This window comes from Diachasmimorpha longicaudata, chromosome 5 (genome assembly GCF_034640455.1).
Source record: "Diachasmimorpha longicaudata isolate KC_UGA_2023 chromosome 5, iyDiaLong2, whole genome shotgun sequence".
Taxonomy (NCBI): domain Eukaryota; kingdom Metazoa; phylum Arthropoda; class Insecta; order Hymenoptera; family Braconidae; genus Diachasmimorpha; species Diachasmimorpha longicaudata.
In genome coordinates this window covers 8,808,330-8,832,879 of record NC_087229.1, presented here as the reverse complement: position 1 = coordinate 8,832,879, position 24,550 = coordinate 8,808,330, and the positions used below count along the sequence as shown (strand labels likewise).

General features: G+C 39.1%; 2 protein-coding genes and 1 long non-coding RNA gene across 15 annotated transcripts; 2 read left to right on the top strand and 1 right to left on the bottom strand.

The window, feature by feature from the left end:
• Window positions 1-410: 410 nt before the first annotated feature.
• On the bottom strand, window positions 411-23,813 carry Beta-spec (beta Spectrin). Of its 12 annotated transcripts, XM_064122242.1 has the most exons (11): window positions 23,588-23,810; window positions 15,905-16,101; window positions 9,362-15,465; window positions 7,897-8,039; window positions 7,718-7,767; window positions 7,179-7,235; window positions 6,390-6,497; window positions 4,570-4,722; window positions 3,778-4,045; window positions 3,428-3,610; window positions 411-1,975 (listed from the first exon to the last, which is right to left on the bottom strand). In XM_064122242.1, the coding sequence occupies exons 2-11, from the start codon at window positions 16,038-16,040 to the stop codon at window positions 1,972-1,974; spliced, it is 7,206 nt and encodes a 2,401-aa protein (XP_063978312.1). In that variant the 5' UTR covers window positions 16,041-16,101; window positions 23,588-23,810; the 3' UTR covers window positions 411-1,971. The 12 variants fall into 12 exon arrangements, 11 of the variants coding, with proteins under 11 accessions (XP_063978312.1, XP_063978314.1, XP_063978313.1 ...); XM_064122244.1 differs by lacking the exon at window positions 4,570-4,722; XM_064122243.1 differs by lacking the exon at window positions 7,179-7,235 and having other exon boundaries at window positions 23,588-23,809.
• LOC135163109 (peroxiredoxin 2-like) lies at window positions 4,740-6,300 on the top strand. The gene is made up of 2 exons (XM_064122306.1): window positions 4,740-5,312; window positions 5,421-6,300. The coding sequence occupies exons 1-2, from the start codon at window positions 5,054-5,056 to the stop codon at window positions 5,798-5,800; spliced, it is 639 nt and encodes a 212-aa protein (XP_063978376.1). The 5' UTR covers window positions 4,740-5,053; the 3' UTR covers window positions 5,801-6,300.
• Window positions 16,606-20,663, top strand: LOC135163112 (uncharacterized). 2 transcript variants are annotated; one of them, XR_010299066.1, is made up of 3 exons: window positions 16,606-16,994; window positions 17,497-17,553; window positions 17,624-20,663. It is a non-coding gene; the product is annotated as an uncharacterized LOC135163112 (long non-coding RNA). The 2 variants fall into 2 exon arrangements; XR_010299067.1 differs by having other exon boundaries at window positions 16,606-17,218.
• Window positions 23,814-24,550: the final 737 nt, after the last annotated feature.

The following is a 24,550-nucleotide window of genomic DNA, read 5'->3' as shown; positions in this document are numbered from 1 at the left end:
TAAAGGACTTTACGAAAATTACAAAGCTGGAGATGTTTTTTTTTTGAAAAAATCATGGAATTTGTTATTACATTAGTAATTAACAACATTTGAGAATTCCAAGATTTGTTTATAATTTTCGAAATTTTCCTTTGAATTAAAAAAATGAAGATACTTTCACGTGCATCTTGTGCTATGTACAAGTACCACGTGCAATAAGCCTCTTATTTATTCACTTAATGTGATGTTAATTGTTAATTTTTTGTAATAAATTTTTTCATCAACGATTTGGCATTAAAATTAAAATAGAAGGGCGATAGGAGTGGGAGCATCATGAGATTATGATTCATTCGCTCGACGATAATCTATTAGAAATGTCAATCAATGAGAGAAGTTTGATAATGAAGCAGATTAAAATAAAACAATCATCATAGTTTTGTCATCAGAGTAAAGAATTTTACTTAATATTTTCTTTCATCTTATGTTCCTATAAAATAAAACAGTATGCACGTGATAAATACTACAAAAGAAAGATAATTAACATTTTGAAAATATTTAGATGTAGCTCATAAGCTTTAATTGTTTTTGTTTATTTAAATCGTAAGAAAATTGCAGTGAAGAGCTTGCAATTTGTTTATTCGGAGGCTCGCGTGATACTGATTTGTTATTAAATTATGTTTGGGGGATATTGATTCGACAAATCCTTCGAGTTCGAGAGAATTAATTATTGATTAGGGGCTAGAGGGAGAAAATGTCTGCAGAGTAAAATTTAACATTTTTATTAAGATTAGTATTACCTCCGAAGGGAGTGGGTCTAAGGGAACATGTCGCCAGATATTTGTTGTAGAGAAGTTGCAAAACTACAAAATATATCTGAAGACATTTTCGCCAGAAACTACTCCCAATCGTAATAATACCAGAATCAAAACATTTGAAATCTACTCTGTTGTTGTATGCCTCATATTCCCCCCAAATTCACCCTTAAAAATCGTTTTGTATGATTTTCACATTATATACTTAATGATCGCAAGGAGGAGACAACTCTCATTATTACAATATTCAATATTTCAATTTAATTTCAATTTTTTACCACTTCAAATACGACTTTTTATGCCATCGGGCAAATAGCATTCTATAACATTCGTTAAAAGCTACTCTTTTAATATAATAAATTCCCATCCCAGGTGAGCACAATCCCTAAAATATATGGCAGTCATCAGAACGCTAACCTCGAACTTCGCACAATCAAAAGTAAATCAATAACTGAATTTATAAAATTTTTTTTTTATAAATTATGTTCAGCATTCGTAAGAAAAACAATTCAGGGTGTTTTAACCATTTTTATTCAGCCTCTCTTATTCAGGGGCTCTGGTACATGTTGTGCGTTGATTGAAAACACCCTGTGCATACCCCCTGATAAATTAATAAAATTCAAATACAAAATGTAAATTTTCAATAGCAAAACGAGTCATTACTATCGATGAATACCGATATGTCATGTGAATATCAAAACACTTTTATCCATTCGTTTATCGAAAATTCTCTTGCAATGAAAATAATCGTACCTTGTACAAGAGACAAATATCAGTTTTCAAAAATAATCATTCATTATTTAATCATGAGAACACTAATGGAGAAATCAATTAAAGGAGAATCGACAGGGCTCACCTGGGACCATTGAATGTTACATATCTCTTTTTCCTATTTTAGCGATATTGCAGACAGCCTGAAAGTCAGTGAAACGTCGGATTAATCTGTTTTCATTGGTTATCTGACGCTCGATTGATTCTCGGGACTCCTATGGCCTGAACGTTCAAGATTTCTTCTTCTTTATCGAATGCGTTTTATTAAAACAGCTTTCGTCAGATGACGAACAAAATTCTTCTTTCCTCGGTTTTAAATATCTTGTGGGTGGACCACCAGTAGGACACATTCTGGTGGATTCTTTCGCTTTTATGCGAGATTTTTTTTTTGCAGCTCCACTCCTCCAATTTAGCTAGAAATTAAAATTATCCTGTGAGTGAGTGTCTCAATTTTGGAATTGGTATTTCTTTTTCTTCTCATTATCTTCTTGAAAAATGAATGAAGAGAATTTTGGGAAAATGATTAACAATATCCTCGGATCCTCTCAGCAATCTCACAAATATGTTTGAAATATACTTTGGAAATTTGACTTTGCAAATCCTAATGATGAAATGATAAGGTTTATAATGACGGTTAATGACACAGGCGTAAGCAGAAATAAACTAAACGATGATTAAGCAGATGTGGTGAAAGTGATGAACAATGAACTAATGATGCAGACGTCTACAAAAGACAACTAGATGAATAAACAAAAAAATGAATGGCTAATTCAGGCACCTAGACTCGATCGTGACCACCACTGTCATTAGAGAGTTCATTAGTCGAACACCTCAGAAACGCCTCAATATGTCACGTCATTCCGCATTCACAATTGGAAGAACATTCCTTTTGCATCATCAGTCAACACTATTGAGAGATAATAAAGATCTAGAATTTCATTTTAATTTATTTGATTTATTTCACTATTTGTTTTTTTTTCCAATTGTTTTTTTTAATACGGCACTATATGAAAGAAATTCAATGAGAAGGTGCAACCCTTTGCTTTGAAAATTTTATTGTACTTCTATTCTTTCAATTTATTTATCACTCTGTCGTCCAGAAAAATTAAAATCGGTGGGAATTATTTACTCGACCATCTTCACAGTTTGGTGCAGACCACACTAGAGTCTCTACTCCATTTGTTTCAACTATTTTCAAACACCAAATGTGTCAATTGAATTGTGTATTCTTTTCTAATCTTTAAAAGAGTTCCACTACAAAAGTAGAAAAGCTGGAGAAAAAAATTCCAAGTAGTGAAATTTCGTTCATACGTATTTATATTCAAAAAAACTGGTAAATATTGCAGATTTTAGAAAATCTCATAAAGTTTTATAAATACTTCTGATGAATTTTTCCATACATGTTTGAGAAAAAGAATGAAATTTTGTGAAGCTAGGATAAAATTAATATTATAAACATAATCAATAAAAAATAAGATAAACAAATGACATTAAAGTGGGATTTCTTCAGCTTAATTTCGTGCATAAATACGACGATTACAAGCTAAAAACTTGTACCATATGCGACTCACCGCATGAAAATGTTGTTCCAATTGTGTTCTGAATTATTGGCTTATCGCTTTCTACTTTTTGGCTTTTCTAAAAATATATGGTTAAAGAATATGCAATGATCGAATGCGGATGCATGTGAAGATGATTTTTATATAATATGCTTTGATTTTTTGAAGATAATCCTAACTCATGATTTGCCAGTACAGTACGAAGAGTTCGCGAAATTAGCAGCAGAAAGCGAACGTCAGAGGAGTAATTCCCATTGACGTTCGATGATTCAATTTATTGACTATTCGATAAGGAGTAATGCTTACTTTTTCTTGAGAGTGAAGAAGCTGCGTCGTTTTGTCTCAGCTTGTGTAGGTGCTGGAAGGGTGTGTGCCCTGGACGTGCTAGCACCTGATGTTCCCTGGGCCGCCTGATTTAAAACTGCCACCCATTCATTCATCTCAGTGTCGTCTTTAGCTTGGAACAGGAAGTCTGATCCACCTTGTGACCTGAAACCGCAAACGAAAGGGTTAAAAATGCTTCACCAGTCATTGGATCATTATTATAAATAAGAGGGTTATCGTACATGAAAAAAAACCTCAACTTATTCAATTGGATTTTAAAATTCCTGCAATATTAAAAATAACTCGATTCTGGTAAAGTCTACAGTACTCACTTCACCCGGAAGACATGTTTCTTCTTCGTATAATCGCTGGCAACGACAATAGTAGCGCTTCGAAGATCAAAAGGCGCCTCACCCTTGTAAGTCTGGTCTGGAGATGATTTACAACTCTTCAGGTCCTTATAAGCCACCAGAGTTTGTCCTCTTATGACCATGTACACTTTATCCCATGAGCGATTTGACGCTTTCTTCGTCGTGCTCTCCCACTCGTGTTTACGTGATAATGTGCCCTCGTATTCATCATCAGATGGGCTTCTAGCTTCTGCGAAATCATCAGACAATTAAACATGGAAATACTGAGTCCTGCGCTCGATAATTCATCAAGCATCACTAAATCTAGATTCCCTAACGGAGTCATCGATGGAATAATTTTATCTAGTTTTTCCTTCTAGACAAATAATTTCAACTCAAGCAGCCTCGCCTCCTCTGATACCTGTAATACTGCACGATCAATTCATTTTTAATGACGTGACAAATTTTATTAAGCCAGTAATATTTCATAAATGGGTAATTGTGTGGTGGAATATAAAGAACTGCCATATTTAGCACAAGAACCTCTTGAAAAATCAGGCTGTTGACAATTTTACTTTGATCATCTCAATTCTACCTGTCAAATTTCTGTCTCATTAATGCTGAAAAAATCATCTCCCCACATTCCACCACATCGCCCCTCAATTAATTGTCTAATCAGCATGCTAATCAACTCAAGACAATATCGTTCACGTTCAAAGCATTACTGAGCTGACAGCAATAGCATTCGCACATTCCCTTAGGCTACTAACTTACCGTGAAAACTATGCTCATCATCGCTCACACCGCTACGATCTAAACTCGGTGATTTTGGTGATTTTTTCCATCGGAAACTTCTGAATGGCGACTTGCTGCGACTTCTCTCCTTACGTTTCAGGGTACCAGACTCCGAGCCGCTACCCTTTGGAGCTTATCAGTGGATAACACACAGTTCAATTACAATTCTACTTACAAGCCTATTTTTATAATTTTTCGGTTGACGATTTTAGTCGTGTTATCGCCGCTCCCAGAGTTTTGTTGGCATTCTATAGAGGATGTTTTTTATTTTTTTGGCGTGCTACATGCGCATGCAAATTTTTTTACAGATAAAACTAAAAGAAAACGATAAATAGTAAAGGAGAAAATCACGAAAATTGAAACAATTGAACAGCAGTGAAACCATTTATCTCTTTTTTTTTCAACGGAGAAGAATTTTTATTTTGTGATTTTATTCTTTTTGAGAATTTCTTTATTTTTTCCAATGGAAATGAGTGAATTACCATGTGAGGAGGGCTGCGAGGAGCAAGTGGTGATAAATTTCAGAAAGATTCCCCTTCTGATGAGGACAGCGCCCTTCTGGAGTGGCCCGGCAGTGCATGATACGAAAATTGTTAATCTGACGATTAGAGATTTTTCCGGAAAATATTTGGTCATGGTATTTTATCCGTCTGATTTCAGCATTGTCTGCCCGACTGAGTTGATACAATTCAGTGATAGGGCTGAAGAATTTCAAGATTTAGGTATTTTCAACAGTTTTTGATCACTGGAGCGATTCATTGAACGTAAAAATATATCGAAAACTTGTAAAATAATAAAAAAGTCGTTGAACCTCCCCAATTTTCTATCAGATGCTGAAATCATAGCAATTTCAACGGACTCTCAGTATACCCACTTGGCCTGGGTAACGATTCCCAGAAAGCAGGGTGGCATAGGAGAAATGAACATCCCGCTGTTAGCGGACAAAAACCAGAGGATCTCAAAACGCTATGGAGTCCTTGAAACGGAATTAGGGGTCTCCGCAAAAGCGGTTTTCGTAATTGACAGAGAACAGAACATCAGACATATGTCCATAACGGACATGGCGATACCCAGATCAGTGGACGAGACTCTCAGGGTGATTCAAGCCTGTCAGTTTGTTGATAAGTATGGAACCATATGCCCCATGCGGCCGCAGAAGACTGAAGCTGGGGAAATCGATCCAGAATTCGATGAGGATAAAAAGGAGTAGAATTGTTTCACCGCCTTTTGATTGTATTTCGATATTTAGGGGAGTTTTCAGTTCAAGTAAATTTTTTAGAGTAATTGACTTTCTAATCCCGCATAGAAAATTTATCTGACTAAATTTATCATGAATATAATTAATATGGCAAAAATAATATGAAATAATAAGTGATGGAATGATGTGCCAAATAACCATTTGGAAGCGTATTGCAATATGAAGAGAATATAAAATTCAAAGTCGCCATGAGAACATCAAAACGTTGATCCAATTTTTACTAAACTGCTTCTCCTAAATTCTCACAAAACTCTTTTCGTCAATCTCACAATGACCCAGATGCCGGATTTCATATTTTTTTTTAAATTCAATCCCGCTTAGCCTATCTATTTTCAGGATAAATGTAGATGGTGTGATCCTGCATTTTACTCTTCATGTGAACCATTTCTATGTTCTCACAACGACAAATAAATAATATTCTTTCCGTGTAATTAATTTGAAAAATAAATTCGCATGAGTTTCTATAATTCCATAATTAAAAATTTCTCAAATTAATCGATTAATTTATGACCAAATTTTCATTCTCAAATTGTGCACTTACTTGTTGGGGTCGACGGTACCGAGACACGGGATTTTGGAGTTGTTGGAGTAACAGATGGTCCCTTGGTCTCGCCAGGTATGGTGAGTCGTTCGGGCCGCTTATCATGCACTACACCAATACCAATACAACATTTCCATGCAAGAAAATTAAATTCAATTAACTACAGTCAGAATATAAAAACAGAAATTCAAAACAAGTTTTTATATCCAAATGCTGGGAAAATGGAAACTCAAAATCACGAATTATTATGATGACATGTATGAGAAGAGGAAACATGCGATCTTACCTTGACCTAGAAGCTCAGTTTCACTGAATATAGCCTCTCTAGTTGATAAACTAGGCGTTTACAAGCACAAAGAGTCATGCGACAATTTTTAATTGAGATGTAAAAATGTTAGTAATACAGGATCATAGAAAAAAAAATGGCATCATTGGTTCAGTGATGTCAGCGCCTGTCGGAGAATGCCAGGGAAACGTGCAAATGTTTACAGTGATTTTTACATTGAGAGGAAAAAATATTCTTAAGCGTCCTGACACTCCCTAAGAGTCATACGTCGATTATCAACTTTCAAAGATAATTTTGAAGTTTGATAATTCGAAGTATAAATTATTCTCATCAATTTTAAGGAAGAGTTAATATAAAAGATAAATATCTTTTCCACTTGATAGACACAAAAATTTATATTAGTCACGCATCGATGTTTTTCCTCCTCGTGTAAGTACAAGTGACCCAAAGATTACGAATTCAATGAATAAACATGAGTTGTTTTAACTTCACCGAACACTCACCTTCCTTGGGCTTTTCTTGGGATGGCGGTGTTCGTGTAGAAGCCTTACGCATTGCCACTGCGTTTGTGCATTTCCGTGCCGCATTTTTGGGGTGCACGAGGAATTAATGATGGATTTATCAGGATTTGAGAGAGACATGTGGAGTGATTGGAGAAACAGACGTGCGCTTAGTAGCTTTTTCATGCTATTCAGCATTTTTAGAGTTATTTACGTTAGTTCTGATTATGATTGATTGAGAGTTTCATTCTGTTTATCCCAGATACGAAAAAAAAAATTCTTTCAATGTTTAACAAAATAATTTTTAAATTAACACCTCGAAAATTTGGAAATCATTCACTCTAGAAGAGAATGTCAAACAAAACCAAATCAAATAAATTCTTTCGTTAAATATTGGCAAGAAGACTCTTGATTTTTTGTCTCTTGATATTCATATTTCTTTCAACAATTCTTTACTCAGCGTCGTACCCAGACGTGCAACTTATTGATCATTACGAACGCAGTGTTAATACTAATGAAAATGATAATGCAAGATGTCTTACCGTGATCGTCGTCTCCGCGTTCACCACTCGTCACACCGTCTGCTTCGGCTCTGCGGAAAAATAATTAATTGAATAATCATTCAGGCATTTTTTTAGTCTCAATTGTTCGCCATAAAAAAAAATAGATTGAAGAATCTCTCGTGGTTTATAGATAAGATTGATTGATTGGGAATAAGTACCGTTCACTCGTGGGTTCATCCGGACTCGTTACTGGTGTGGCTTTAGCCAATCTTGCTGCCTCAGCTGCTGCTGCTTCCTCCTTCTTGCGTCTCTCCTCCTCCTCACGTTCTTGCTCTCGTCTCTTCAATTCTTTCAGCTCGAACTAGAAGATTATTCATAGAAGTTGATGAGATTAGACGATTCAATTTGATTATTGACTATTCATCAATAATCAGATTTGGAAATTAAGAAATGCAAATCAGCAAAATGTAATTCTCATTAAATGAGCAGTGAAATAAGCGGTGGATTCCTCTTCATTTCAATATTTTTGTTCGAAATTAATGCACCACAATGCTGTAGCAAATTATGATCATCATACAGGCACAATATTTTGGTTGAAACACATAAAGCCCAGTGGAAAAACTCACCTTTTAGATTGTTTTAGGAATATGCAAAAGGAAAAAGGATCCGTCTCTTCAATAATCAAGAAAATTATCTCTAAAATCTTACTTATGTAGTACCAAAAATGTAATGAAAGTCAAATATTTATAAAAAATCAAGAAATAGGTTTTTAATACTGAAACGGTTTTTCTCGAAACTCTTCAATCAAAATCCATTCATCTTGCTGAACATCGGATTTTCATATTTACAAATTTTACTAGTTTCAATTTTCTGCACGATCTCCTCGTCAGGGCTCTCCTCAAAGACGGAATTATCATGAGATTTTATACTAACGGAGTCAGCACTGGAGAGAACAGAGTTATGTCGGCTCCAATTGGAGTCCCAGAGGAAAGATCTTGGTCGAGATTCAGAGTGATCGTTTCCCGGGAGCCTCGTCCCGGTGGACGTTGACTCTCGTCGGCGAACTCTCACCGGTGTGTAAAAACGATCCGAGCCGAGGATAATATCGTGCACGATTGCTTCAAGAGGACGGACCCTTTTCTTGGGAATGGTGAGGGTTATTTTAGAGATTGGGGGGTGAATTTTAGGAATGGTGTGATTTCGTGTCAGTTCCATCACCGGCATGCTCAGCGAGAAGTCACTACCATGCATCCTCTCGGGCTAGGACAACCGAGAGTATCACGAAGTACCAACAACATACATCAGGATTAATATTGAAGCCAATTAATTGGAGGAGGAATGAAGTGGTGGAGTTAAATAATTAATTATCTTCTCAAGTGCTGAATAGGGATTCATAGTTGTTTAGTGTTTAATATCAAAGGTCAAAAAAATCTCCCATTTCACTCCTCCCACGTTCACACTTATTAATCTATCGACCAATAAATTACACTAACTAGCGTCAAAAATCCTACTACCGAGCTGTTTTTTAAAAAACAAAGTTCCCGGACAACATTTAAATAAAACAATATTCAACTATTCAATTGAAGGATCTTTTTCAACAAGGTTTTGTCCGGGAACATGAAAAACCACAACAATGGAAAACCATCACCAAAACATCATGCACCCCATCCCTTGGATAAATACCGTGGTAAGTCGTTCCAAGGCACTGAAACGTTCCTCCTGTGCAGCTGCCGATTTCTCGAATGCCTCGTGTTTCTTGATGAGATTCTCGACTTCATCAATAGTGTGCCCCAACTCCTGACTCATGAGATACGGCTCCTGAGCAATAAGCCAGGCCTCAGCAACAGCAGCATCCCTAGCAAACTGATAGACTTCCAAAATCAACTGAAGATTCTCCCAGCGTTCCTCCCATCGATGCAACAATGCATTTCTGTGATCAGTCAGGGCTGTCAATTTTTCCTTAATCTGCGAGCTGGCATAATGATTTCTGGCCAACAAATCCTTTCCTAGATTGATGCACGTCAGCAGATTATCCTCCCTGGTATCAATTTCAGCCTTCAAACTCTGATGATTATTCATCAACAACTCAACCCCGGAAACATCTCTGGGCTTTTCCGAAGTATTCATCTGTCTGATGACATCGTCCATCCATATCATGAGTGTCCTGACCATATTAAAGAATCTAAAGAGATCCCCGGTGTCCTCAAGCTTGGCTTTTCGTCCCTCACAAAGTGCCTGGAGATTATTCCAAGCTGCTACCACCTCAGCCTCCCTGTTAGTAATCTCACTGGCCTTGTCACCAGCATAACTGGCCTGCAACTTAGACGACTCCTCTTGAATTTGCGTCACCTGATTCTGCAGTGTCGATAGATCCTGAATGAAATTTCCATGTTTACGTTGAAGTGCCGAGACAGATCCAGCATCACGTCCAAGCTCATCAGACATTGCGTTTTGCTTCTCCAAGATCCTTCCAAGAACGTCCTTACAATCATGGAAGAACTTGTGCAGTTCCCGACTGGCCGCCAGCATCTGTGTCCTTGTCTCAATGAGCTCAAGAAGATCTTGCCAGACCTCGTTGAGCCCGTCCTTCCATTCTGCAATAGTGGCAGCATCAGAGTGTCCTGTTGCAATCAGTGAATCAGCAATACCATTCACAGCAGCTACTCTCTCTGAGCCAATGGTCTCGGTATCCCTGGCAAACTCCTTGAATCTCTCCCAGAGAAGTGTCACATGGTCGTAGTCCTGGCCGAGCTCCTGGCTACCAGCCACCAGTTCTCGCTCATTGATCCACTGCTCCAAATCATCGACCTCGCGGTTCAGCATGAAGAGTTGTAGAGCTTCATCGAGTTTTGCTCGTCTCTCCCCTGCGAGGTCCTTCAGTCCAGCATATAGTTTATCAACCTGGGATTGCTTTACAGCTATCTGATCGGCCAGCGGATGCTGATCGTTGATCAATTGTCGAGCTGTCTCGCCAAGCTGCCTGATGGTCTCTGCATAGTCCTCAACAGCATGCTCCAAGGACTCGTGCTTCTTCATCAAGTTCTGGGCAGAGATCTCGTCCTTTCCACGATCCTCAACCATCATGTAAAGCTCTTGTTCACTCATCCAGGATTCAGCTTCTGTCGAATCAAAGAAGTACTGCTGGGCTTTTTCATTCTGCAACAAGTGCTTGTTGCGATCACCGATAGCTTCCTTCAGTTCACGCCACTTCTCGTTAAGCTCGGAAATGAGACGTTGGAATTCTGGAGTGGCCTCGTGACCCTCGTCTATTAATTTCTGGCCATTGTTGCAAACAGCGTTGATCCTTGGCTCGTGATTCTCAATCTCTGTTCGGAGGGACTGGTTCTTCTTCTTCAGCATGTGCACGTTGAACAGAGAATTTCCGTACTCTGTACTTGTTGCCTGTGGCATCTTCTCGGCGATCCAGAGTTTCTCATCCTCAACATCACGACGGAACTGGAAGGCTTCCTTCTTCTTCTCCAGCTGTCGTTGACGATCGACGAGGGGCTCTTTGAGCTGGGCGAATCGTTGTGCGACCTTCTCCTTCTTGAATTTGATCTCTTCCATTTTATCATCTGGAGTTGTACGTTGGAGATGCTCAGCTTGCTTATCCAATTCAGTCACTTGACGAGCCTTCACCGCCATCTGGGTCTCGATCATCTGCTGCTTCTGCATGAGAATGTTGACAGATGCAAGATCTGATCCAGTATCAGTGCTCTCAATCTGCTTCTCAAGCTCATTCATCCAGGAGTCAATGTCATCGCAGGTCTGGTGGATGAGAACTTCGCGATTAGCATCGAACAGACGTTCTCCCTTATCGTGAGTTGTTGTTTCGAGTTCCTCAAACTGATCAGCAAGTTCAGATACTTTGGGCTTGATGACGTCAGTGAGCTCGGGCTTCTGGCTGATGAGTTCTTCAGCAGCGCGTTGCAGTTGCTCCAAACGATCCTTGTTACTTGCTATTTCAGCCTCGAAGGCTTGATGGCGAGTCCACTTGCTGTGAACTGTCTTCGCACTTCTGTACGTCTCGTCCTGTGCTGTTATGTGCTTCTCCTGCACCCATTCACCAAGTTCTTCGCAGTCCTGGAGGAACATTTGTAGCTGTAGCTGATCTCTCAGCTTCTCCATCAGCTGATTAGCCTTCTCATGATTGATATTTCTCCTATCGTTGATATTCTCAGCCTTCTTCTTCACTTTATCGGCTGCAAAGTGGCCCTCATCAACGAGTCTAGCCGCAAATTGAACGACTGAGTTAATTTTCTCGTCGTTAGCGTCCATTGTGGTCATGAAGGCCTCATGACGTTTTATCATGTTCTCAGCTTGCTCGAAGTTCGAGGGGGTCTCGTCCTTGGCGAGATGATGCTCCTGCTGTGACAAGAGGACTTCAGCCTGCCTTGCGTCACGATCAAACACCTGAAGATTGAGAGAATTTGATAGTAAGTTTTGCCTGTTTGCCCACATCTGGTGCAATTCCTCCCATCCCATCTTCAGGGCATTAAGACGTTCACGAAGGAACATGTACTGAGTATCTCCATCTCCAGCCTCAGCAGTCAATCTCTCACCGTACTCCATCATCTTGGTGTAATCATCAGTATAGTTATCAATTTCCTCCTTGATGTTTTGATGCTGAGTGAGAAGTTTTTCAGCGTCAGCGAGACTGGTTGGTGTGTCCTCACTGGCGACATCAGTTTGAGTCTTGGTGAGCCAAGTCTGGAAGTGATCGAGATCACGAAGGAATCTATGAAGATCGCCAGCCTCCTCGAGCTTGGCATCACGTTCCTTGAGCATCTGAGTGAGCTCCTCCCATATGGTTTGAATTTGAGTAATTCTCTCACGAATCAAAGCAGCCTCCTCAGGATGCTCTTGCTCAATGGACTGCGCCTCTTTCTCCAGGGCATCCAGCTTTGCCTGAATGGCAGCCAAATCTCTCTCCATGCCGCTGAGTCTTCTCTGAAGGGTCATGACCCCAGTAAGATCCATCTCCAGGCTATCAGTCTGCTGAAGAATTCTCTTCTTATCTTCAATCCAGGAGACAGTCTCACGACACTCAATGTGGAATGTCTGGACACCATGTGCTGAATTAAGTGCCTCACGTTTACCCTCAGCCTTCTCTCTCAAATCGGCCCATTTCTGATTGAGCTCATTCTGACGCTTGACAATTTCCGTCGAGTTGGGATGTTCAACGTGTAGAAGCTGTCTAGCAAGTTGATTGACAACAGCAACTCTCGATGCATTAGAATTCATCTCTTTCTCAAAGCCATCATAACGATGCTTCATTATCTCCACATCCTCGATATCCTTGGCTGGTACCATTGTATCCAACATACGATTTTTCTCACCAATCCACTGCTCAACACCGTCAGACTCACTAAAGAGCTTGTATAATGACAATGCATCCAGGAGTCTCTGTTTTCGTAGTTTAGCAAGCTCCAGTAGTTCCTTGTAACGAGAATCGATAGATGCGAGTCTTTCAAGTACTTCCGGAGATTTAGCATCGTGCTCACCAAGGCCAGACGCCTGTTGATGAAGTTGTTCGATGGTTGCAGCGTAGTTCTTTAGCTCATCAGTAACATCCTTGTGCTTTTTCAAAAGTGACTGAACATTAGCCTCATCCCTACCGACATCTTCAGACGAGACAAGTCTCAATGTATCCAGCATCCAGATGTCGATGTCATCAGCATCAGCGAAAAGTTGATGGAAATCAACGGCTTCCTCCAGACGCTTACGCCTGAAGGCGGCCAAATCCAGCAGGTGATTCCACATGGAGAGAATCTCCTTGAGTCTTTCTTGAATGCTGCGTGAACCGAAGTGCTCTTGACGAACGAGCTCATCACCAATAGCAGCCACTGACATGAGTTGTGCGTCATGGGATTGTATCTCATTCTCCAATGCCTTGTGCTTGGATAACAGAAGATTAATTGTCGTGAGGTCGTGACCAATGTCTCCAGTGGAAACAATTTGCTCCTTCTCCTTAATCCAGTTCTCCTCGTCAGCCATATCCCAGTAGAATTGCCAGAGCTTTCTGGATTCCTCGAGTCTAGCTCGACGTTCAACAGCAAGACGAACTAGCTCTGAGTAAGCATCCTCAAGCTGCTGTACACGCTCAACGATTATCGCCGGATCACAGGGACGATAGTCCTCCCCTGGTTCCAGGAATCTCTGGCTCTGCTGGACGACTGCCTTCACACGTTCGCCAAGGACATTTATATCGGCTTCCACAAGTGAGTGCTTCTGCAGCAGATCCTCCACTCCCATCAAATGCTTACCATAGTCATCAGTTAAAAGTCTCTGCTTGAGTTCCTCCATGCTATCCAATATGTACAGCATCTCCTGGAAGTTCTGTTGAAGCTGAAGGGACAGTTCTAGTCTCATTCTTCTAGCTCTGAGGAGTTCGAGGAGATAATTCCAGAGACGAAGGACATTCACCTTCCTCTCATTGATCTTCAGAATATCGTGATAGTTCTCAGCTTCTAACTCTTGAGACACGGCCATGACAGCCTGAACTCGTTCTTCATAAGCAAATATATCTGTTTCAATGGCTTCGTGTTTCTTAGCAGCTGCTTCCACCGCAGCAAGGTCAAATCCAAAGTTATCCTGGGAAACAAGTCTCTGGTTCTCAGATAACCAAGTCTCCCTCATGCTCGCCTTTCTATTGAATCTCGCTGCCAACTGTTCAAGCTTCTCCTGGCGTATGAGTTCTTCACGAAGAGCAAGCTCTCGCTCGTGCTCGGCCTTCTCGAGTCTCTCCCAGGCCTTATTGATATCAGATATCATCTTTCCTTCTTTTGGTAAATAGGGCTTCTGATTGTTGGCCCTCATCTTCGACTGAAGGGTGAACAAAAGCACTTCTAGATTACCCTTTTCCACGAACTTCGGTGGCTTCTCGATTGTTCTGTAATTGGAGAACTGTGACAGCTGTGATTGAACTCCCACCAGGGAGTTAGCAAAGTTTCTATCCCCTAGGGCCTCAATGGTTCCCTCGATCCAACGCAGGAGATCACTTGTCATGCTCTCATACTCGTGAATCATCCGATCATTCTCCATTGCTATACCCACTACCTTGCCAATACGCTTACCATGAACAGTGTCCTGCTTCATCTTCGAGAAGGAGTGATAGTAGGTCACGACGTAAGTGATAATTGATTTTTCATCAGGATGATCAACGAATATGTCCTCAGCATCGAGGAGCTTTGTGAGACCAAGTTTGTCCTCAGCGACATTGAATGCATTGTTCAAGTTGTAGATTGCATTTGACCTTGATAGTCTGTCGAATTGAATCAAATCGGGACGATGTTTGTGAATAATAGCATTGAATGCCAATCCGTCTCGCCAGGAAGTCGTAAAATTTCTGACATTAACGTTGTGATAGCCAGCTGTTTTCATCTGGCACCAGAGTAACAAGGCATCCTTTGCGGATTTAGTCTCTTGATTGGGTGTTTCCTTGATGGTAATGTCTTGGATCTGGAAACGAAGGATTATTGTCCAGATGAGACCGAGGGACAACCGAGGATTTCCATCCACAATGTCGTGGGAACCCATGTTCTCCAGATGTACACGCTGCTCTCGAAGAAACTGCAGGGCTTTATCCACATTTTCAAGGCAGTGAATTCTCATTTTGCCTTTTGTTGGACGGGGGAGACGCTCACCGGAGAGAATTTCAAGGAGTTTTATCAGCATTTTTCCGTCGCGAAGGTCGACGTAAAGATCGCCTATTCGACAGGAGCAACGGACTAAATGGGAATTGACCCATTTTTGAAATGTTTTCTTTTGTACTGTTTCACGTTCACCTGGAAAAAATGGATCACGAGGTTCATTCCCTGTTTATGCGTTCTCTGATCTATTTTTTTCCTGTTTTATTAACCTCATTTGATTCAAAAGGTGTCTAAAAATCCATTTTTATAAATAAAAATTATCTAGACCAGAGTGTTCATACAGACTAAGAAACCGTGAAAAATTAATATAAGAAATAATTAATTCACCTCTCAAATCTTCAACAACTTTATCGTAATACCCCTCCAACGATTCACTCACTGAGAATCTAAAACTCATCGCAACCCTTCAACAATTTCGCCTAACGAAGAAAAATAAAAAGGATAGCAGTCTCCCGAACGTTCTCCAGACTTCTGAAAGCTCACGACAACTCCCAACAATTCCTAAAGAAATCCTATCATCGGATGTGGCCCAACTTCCCTCTTTCCATAACCAACTTTGACGTGATAAACTTACCGGCTAACGCCTTGATTCGCGATCGTTCGAATAATCTTGAACTCGAATTTCCTCCATCGTATTCGTACTCGTCGACAATCTCCTGTTGTAGCGTAGGATCCCATCCCGTACGCACCACTGAGATGTCGGTCGTCATTGTGCTAATCTGACCAACAGCTCAATCTCTTGTTGATTAAACCCTGTGAGGAAGGGCGCTCCTGAAAAGAATGAATATTTACATTTAATCTTATTAATTCTTTATCACCGTCCTTCTCTTGAATCTCTGTTATGTCATCATCTTCAATCAGTGTTTTTCATTCGTCTCGACACATGAATTATTCATATTTCTATTTTTATACCAACGGAAACCGTTTGCAGCAGAGTAATCAATTCTTTATGAGCAATTCAGGCTCAGCATTATTTTTTAAGAGGCCATAAGGGTGAAAAAAAATTGATGTAATGCAAGAAAAACTTTGTATCTTGACCTCTTAGCAGTGAAGTTGAAAAATATGAAAAATGCCTTCAATAAATTATTTCTCTTCAAGAGAAATATCTCGAAAGATCTCGAAAGTGGAAAGTCTCGAAGATGAAACTGATGAAAAAATTGCTGGTCTGGAATAAAAAAAATAAGAGTCGAATGACTTGAAAATTCTTCCTGATTTTCCACGGAATATAAAATAAAATTAGCAATTGTACGGGAAAATTTTTAACATTGTTATATTATACAGTTATTATACGGAAAGAACAGTTTTACAACGGGGCGAGGTTGTTTCGTCAAAGAAGAGTATTGAGGCACTTATAATAGCGTGGGGGGCACTCCAGTCAGCATTCTCACTAGCATCATCATCATCATTCGTGGATTACGTCACTCGTATGATATCACGAGAGATATATGGATATATATATATTTACGTGCTGGTCGGCTATTAAAAACATTCGAGCTTGGGTATTGTTCCTTGAGAATTATCGTGGAGGTACTGTTATAAATGTCTCGGTGCCAACTTTCACGTTTTAACAATCGATTTTCATGGGTCCACGAGCAGGTTCAAACACCTTGACGATTCTGTTTTCATGCTGACCTAGAATATTCCGAGTTTTGTGTGGATTTGAGGCGAGTTCAATTTAGAATGACATTATTGCTTAGAAATTTCAGTGGAAAATCTAATAAAAATTTTTAAAAGCCTCTTTATGAGATTTGTTGCACATGATAAATCCCTCAGAGAACAGATAAACATTGGAATTTTAGAAAACCAAAAGCATTTGCGGTACTGAAAGACGATAAATTTAAGCTTGTGACTTGTTTATAATAATTAGTGGCTGTGTGCAGGTTTGGAGGTATTTTTTCTGTCTTTAAATAAACTCTGACTCATTCCAATCGCCTTGATCAGGAAATATCGATGATTTAAGAAGTTTCATTCTATAACTTCCTAGACTCGATGAAGAACTAGAGCGAATTTATTTAATTGAAAAATTCCAATGACAAAACTGTGTATAATTAATTCATTAAGAGGACTTAAATTCATGTAGAACTATGTTTACCGATTTTCCCACTGTACTCTATTATTCCGAGAATTTTTAACAGCGCAGTTTGTGCTCACATCTTTCATTTTTAGATAACAAAGAACTATCAGTTCGAGTTCACCTCGTTATCATGATTTGCTGCTCTTCTGGTACTGAATGGACCTCTTGTCTCTTTCAGCCAGTCAAAATGACTCTCAAGCATTAAATGTAATTTTTCAGAGTCTCTTGGATGGCTGAATTATTTTTATTTACCAAGGAAAACTTCACTGAGGTGGATTTACTAAAAAGGAGTGAAAGATGTAGAGATCTGGGTAATTCAATGTTCCGGGATTGGTGATTGAAGTGTTCCACATATTGAAAAATTGTCCAGAAAAATCACAAATTAGATGGAAAATCTCTACATGACATTTGCTACTTGAAGTAGTGGAGACGACATCAAGGAGAAACTTGACAAAAAATTAAATCATCAATGTTCTCATGTCCTCATTTTTTTCTTAAATATAAAAAACTTCTGAAGAATTCATTAGACCGTAAATTACCATCGAATCAAATCCGATAGAATGCAATCTATAGGGACATTAAAAAACGATTCAATATTTTGGACTAAAACTACTTGCAGTGAAATTTTAGGTTTTTCATTCGAAGAACATAAATGACTACGTTTATCTAGTATTCCTATAGGATGTGTATGATTACCATTAATATTAATAGTAAATAAATAAGCGAACTCAATCATTAATAACTTGAAAAGTAAATCTGAGAAATTGTAGGAAAAGGTAGTGGATTACAAATTGCCTTTATGTACCTATTTTTCCAAGAAATACCTGAACCTTACGGGATCGACCAGTGTCATTCACATTGTAATTCATAGCGTTACGCCCTCTAGGAAGGGAACGTGTATCTCATTGTCTTAGAAAAGGAGAAGAATGCTATAAACTCCTCGGTAATCGTCATTGGACGTGAAGTGAACGAATGACCGGGTGCATTAATTTGTGACGTCACCAGTAATTGATCTAAATTCATTGCACTCATTGCGTAGGCGCGGTCTCCAAGAATTTTCATTCATGAAATAGCGGGGCCTTCATTGTTGAAAAAAAAAGAATAGCTTCAGTTGTATATCATTGCCGGTTGATAAAAAAATCTACGATGGTGGGTAATTAATCAAGGGTGTGAGTGACCCCGAGATTCTCTTTTGATAAACTACATTGATGGATAATAGAGCGTGTGGGTGTGGAGGTTTAACACCTCAGTTATAACTAGAATGATATTTGCAGAGACTAAGCTCTGTCCCTCTAACCCAGATAATGTTGTAAATATTTGTCCAGTGTTGGAACGAAATTTGTTTGAATTTTTTGCGCAATTTTTTCAGTCACGGGGAGGAGCTTTCTCATTATTCAAATATCTCGACAGAGAGTGATCACAGAAAAATTAGTGTCAAGTATTTTTTGTGGACAATTTCAACAGCTACAAACCAAGTTATGACGAAAATTTCGCTATTTCTAATACATTCCGAGATATTTAAAAAAAACAATGTCAACATCCATATTTAGAAAACCGGATGAATCGACTTTCTCTCAAGTTTCATTTTTGTTGAACATCTCTGAAAGGAATGGAGATAACGAGATTGTCACCAATAATTTTTTTGTGGGAAATTTTCTCACCTAGAAAAAGGGTCTAGGGGAAAATTTCGCTCTCTCCCCCCAATTTGAAGATATTCTCAAAAAACCAAAATATGAATTCGAAGAACATAAAAATTATGGCGATTGATAAACCTGACATCCCGACCAAAAGTCCGCTTCCTCTGTTCTGGAGTATCAAGGTGATACAAGACACACGCACACAGTTACCCACGACTATTGATTTTTCAGTGCAGTCAATGCGGCGCCGTACAACACACATAACCAGCGATGAAAAAAACCAAATCCCCCAACACTGTGTACGTATTTACCGGCATTCAAAGAGACCTCAACTTCATTCCCTGCTGTCATCACATACACCTGCCGCACACTGCTTCCGCTCGACTGTTTTTTTAAACCATTTTTAATCGTCAATGTAACGGACGGTGGAAATACTTTGGTAATGGTCTGGCTGAAGGGGCCAGAACAATGAGGAAATTCATAAATCATGACCGAAAGCACATGTCCATAAAAATTGTCACAAGGAATTATTTAGTTGAAATTAGTTAAAAAATAAAAGTGAATCCAATTTAAAGCAGGAATTGAAGTTAATGAGATCTATGAAAGTAGAAGACGAGTGAAAATTCAAGTAGAATGAATTATTTAATTGCAGACACGAATCAGAATTGATAATTAGTGGTTGGGACGTTGCGATATATATTTTTAGTGTAGATGGAGATGATGGGGCGAATTATTAACTGATTGCTGGCATGGTCATTACGTAGACGTTAAAGAGCCAGGTGGCATAGAGATTATGGTTATATGACAAACTACAATGTTCACGCAATAAAAAAAATCTCACTATGAAATTAATTTACAAAACGTCAATCAAGTAGATAGGCAATAATCATCTGAATTGTGGATTTCTCAATCACTGAGTGAAATGGTATTGGAGCACGGTTTAGGGGTCATTAACCGAATCCGTTGGCTCCTTGAACGATGAAGAAGGAGAACAAGAGGAGGGTAAAGGGTCGCCTCAGACTGAGGCATTCGGCTGACCTTCTTGGCCCAAGGCAACGCCCCCAATTACAATTTTTAACTCGATCAAAGTACACGATACGAAATTAAAGCGATACTCGAAGGAGAATGAATTTGAATGGAAAAAAAAATTGGAGAAAGAAATTAATCGTGAGGGACACAGACAAATCGCCCTTTTGTACACGTAACAGACACCTACGTCACGTCCGCATTTGCGTTAATCTAACGGCTCGGAAGTTAGTCTGCTCCAGTGGTTGTTGAGAATTAAGTGAAAATAAGAATGAACTAAATCCTGGATTAATATTGTGTCATTAACAACGAGAAATAGAACTGAATTTTATAAATGAACCGGAAGTAGAGGGTGGGGTAAGGCTTAAAAATTGTATGGAAAGTGATTAAAAAAATGGAGGAGAAATAAATGACGTTATTTTTATGATTTTTATTTTCGACCTGCGAGAAACTTGAAAATGTAACGGCCACTGTTTCGTTTTTCCGTTATCAACAACATAAATTAACCATAGGAATTAAATTAACTCGTTGCCCTCAATATTTCCCAGTGGCTCATGTCAGAGGACATTTCACCAAGACCTTGAAATAAAAAAAATCATTTGAAAGTGGAGTAATGTAATATTGCGATGAGAAACGTGACTCCTGAATACACAAAAATGCATTCATCACGTAATCGATGGCAAACCGGAAAAAGGTTTTTGTAATGAAAACTAATTAATTAAATACCAATGTCGGATGTCATCATCTATTATCCATCCGTTATCACAACGTCGTATCGTGATGGACCCTCACATGATCGCCAAGATAATTCAACAGATATCTTCATTCCGTAATGAATTACACTGATGCTTCCCTTTCTATCGTCCCTGGCACTGTGTAATTATTTAAGTTGTCTACACATGAAAGTTTTTCAGCTCACGGATAAATTAGATCGCCCTAGGGGAGGCAAAGGAGTTTTATATTTAGAAATTAGCGTTGGGGGCTGACGAATTTCCCATAAAATACTCCTCTTTCGTTTTACCCACGAGTGAAGGGGCTCTACTCATCGATTTTCGAATTTCGAGGTATAAATGTGTAGAAAAGCCCTTTTTCCCACGCATGGATAATTTTAGTAAATTAGGAGCAAAGGGAGGAAAATCCTTTTTCCTTTGAAATTGTACTTTTCGCCCTCGGACGAGGAGTTCGCAGGAAAAAATGGCCATTAAAAAAAAAGGGAAGAAAAATGTTGAAAGCCCACAAGTTCTTGAGTTAGTGATTTTTTAATTATCGTATTGACTCGCTCTGGTACATGTTTACTATAATGTTCACGGTTTCCCGAGCACACGCCCTCATTTCCTCACACGAGTACCCATCTCCCTCTTCATTTACCGTTCCACATAATATTTCCCTCAGAAAAAAAACCTGAATTGTTTATATTGTTTTGTTCGCTGAACTAAAAAATGAAATCAATGTCTAACAATAGATCAATTCATTCAAATTCGTTTTCTCTTGAACGGTATCTTCAGAACGACGAGAGAAGAAAAAATTTGTACAAATATTTTATTATAACTTTTGAAATTCTCCTCAAAAAAGTTTTTTATACAAATTTTACTGCCTCTCATGGATGTCGGGATTTTACTGGAATCTTTGAAAGTAATCTTTGAAACACTTGTAAAAGCATGTGGTGAGTCATCATTTATTTTAGTTTTTGACGAATATGTCTGACACTGGGGGAGGTAGCAAAATTTTTGTGAGAGCCAATATCGTAGTGAATGTTAAGAGCAACAGAAAGATTTGTCTTAAAAATTTCTCTATTCCTCATAAATAACGAGGTGTTTCCCAATGACGAGTCTTTAAATTACTGGTAGCTGGTGGGTTTCAACATTAGTTTTTCGCAAATATCGCATTACCTACGAGGAATATCAAAATTTGTGCGAAATAGTTTTTTGTAGCTTGTGACATTCGTTACAAAGAATGTCTCAACGTAAATTTTGCTATCTCCCATAGATAACGCGATTTCTTCCAGAAATGATAATCACAAATTTATTGTCAAGACTATCAGAAAAAAAATTGTTCCGTCTAATCTTTATGACAAAATTCAGTCGTTATCGCTGAACAAAGGCAAAGTGATTGACGAAAAATTTCGTCAGTGATCATTGAGAACGAAAGGAGCGTTAAAATACCGTTAATGATGATCCCCCTCTCTCTCTATTCATTAATTCCAGAATTGGAATAAGCAATCGAGACACGTAGCCTGACGTAATAGTAAACATCTTGACTTTCGCCCGGAAATTCTGGGATTGTGAGTAACCTCTGGGCCATGGGAGGGGCCACGTAGACATTCATCTGTCAAACACAACCGTCAGATGATAAAAACACACCATCTCCCACAAAGAAAAAACGACCAAACAGTTTTTTAATGGATTTGATCGTTTAATTAGAGCCCTCGGAGAGGGGCCAGTGATAGCCCGACCTCAAATTTCAAGGGAGAATTTATAATGTGGTTATATCATCGACAATAATAGCTCGTGATAATGTCTCATTGATGAGTGTCAAGTTCGAAATTGGCTGAGAATAATTCCTGTTTGTTGGGGACGAAATCAATAATCAACCGGGAAACGGAATGATCTCGATAATGAGTGGGTTTTGGAGGAAATATGTTCAGACCCTTTTTGTCGATCATAAAATTGCCCACAAAATGGATTTTATGATATTTTTCTCCATATCTTTAGTTATAAAGATAATTCAGAGATTAAGAAAACGTGAACCACTTCATTGGAAATTCAGATATGTAAATGGAGATATGGTAGTCCTTGATCTTCAATATTTCGTGACTAAATGATACGATTTTGATAAGTCGGAGCTCATTCTGTAGCTGAAAAAAAAACTTGGAACTGTCAAAAAATTTCGAAAATTCACTCTGCCGTTCTCCAGAATTTGTCCTTTTAGTTTTTATTAGGGCAGGCCGATAAGGCAGAAATTTTTTCTTTCCAGAAAATTCACCAATAAGACCTTATCAAGCCGGAATAAACTCAAATAAATGTCAATTCACCCTTGGAAAAGCCCTCAAAACGTTATAGATCTCCTAACTTGTTATCGGGGGATACAACAATGGTACATCAATGGAATAGAAACGGAGAATTGGGTCACCGGCGGGACAGTGCGGCTTGACAGGTGAATCGCCGCTACTTTTCCCCCATTGCAAATGATAAAATTCAGGTAATCGACTTCAATGTCAGCGGCCCTCTTATTTTTCAGGTGATTTTCCGGTTCCCCTTGTCGCGGAGTGATTTATTTTCGCCCGGAGAATGCCCAGGACCGACGACGAGCACCTCGAGAGGGATTTATGTGGAACAATTTCCGATTTTGGGGGGAGGGATTTCCGGGCTCCCAATGGTCGTTCGTTTCTCTTAATCAATCGTCGGGCGAAGAAAAAACACCAGTAAATGAAGGAACGGCCATTTTTAACGTCGCGACTCGCCGCATCCCATCCGACAATCACACGGGTTATTATCACCACAATTAGGGAGTTGTTACTTACTTTTGTGTGAGAACAGCCCAGTAATCCGTCACTTCACTGACCACATGAATATTATATCCTAGGGGTGGTTTAACTGTTCACAGGGATTTCTTGCGAGTCCGTAGATATTTTATTTCACGGATACTTTCTCACCAAACACTCTAACACCACGGATTTTTAATCCATCGCCTAGCCAACACAACTCGGCTGCTCGGGCCTTGCGCACTACTGAGATGCGTCGCAGCGTCTCACTACGCCGCGAGAAAGTAGCGCCCCAGCGGCAACTGGCGCGCGTGCGCGGATCATATCATCTCTTAAGATTTTTTTGCGGAAATTTCAAGTTGGGCGAAATTATTGATGATTGCAAAATTGTCCACTGCGTTGCTGAAAATTTGGGAAGTGATAAATTAAGAGCATTGCGGCAATGGCGAGCTAAGCGTAGGCGCATATATTAATTCTTGAGAGTGTTTTTTTAAAACATTGTTGCTTAAATCAATGATTTTGAAATTTGATTGTTGATATACTTTTCATTTAATGCCGCGAAAATGAATTTAAAAAATGTGATGGCAATATTCTCACAATTTCAATAAATTTATTATCTTGCAAAATTTGATGCAGAAAAATTACTTTTGAACGATTGTCAGTAAATCAGGGAAATATTTCGTTTGACATAATTAAACAATTTTAGTTGAGTGACGTAGGGGTGCAGGTGAATAGAATTCGTACCTGCAGAATTATATTGTGGTGTATGTCCCCCCACACTCACAATAAAGCCTGTCCGATAGAGCGGAGTGATACACAGCCTGCACCTATGACATCATCAGCCCCGTTTACACGTTTTCTGGACCGGGCACGCCCCATCCTTCATCGCTGTTTGTTATTCGTGAATTTTTATTGGCCGATTTCACCCTGAAAATTCAAAAAAATTATGACCGGGAAACCTGTCCCTCGTTAAACACCTGAATGACTCATTCTAATCGCTAG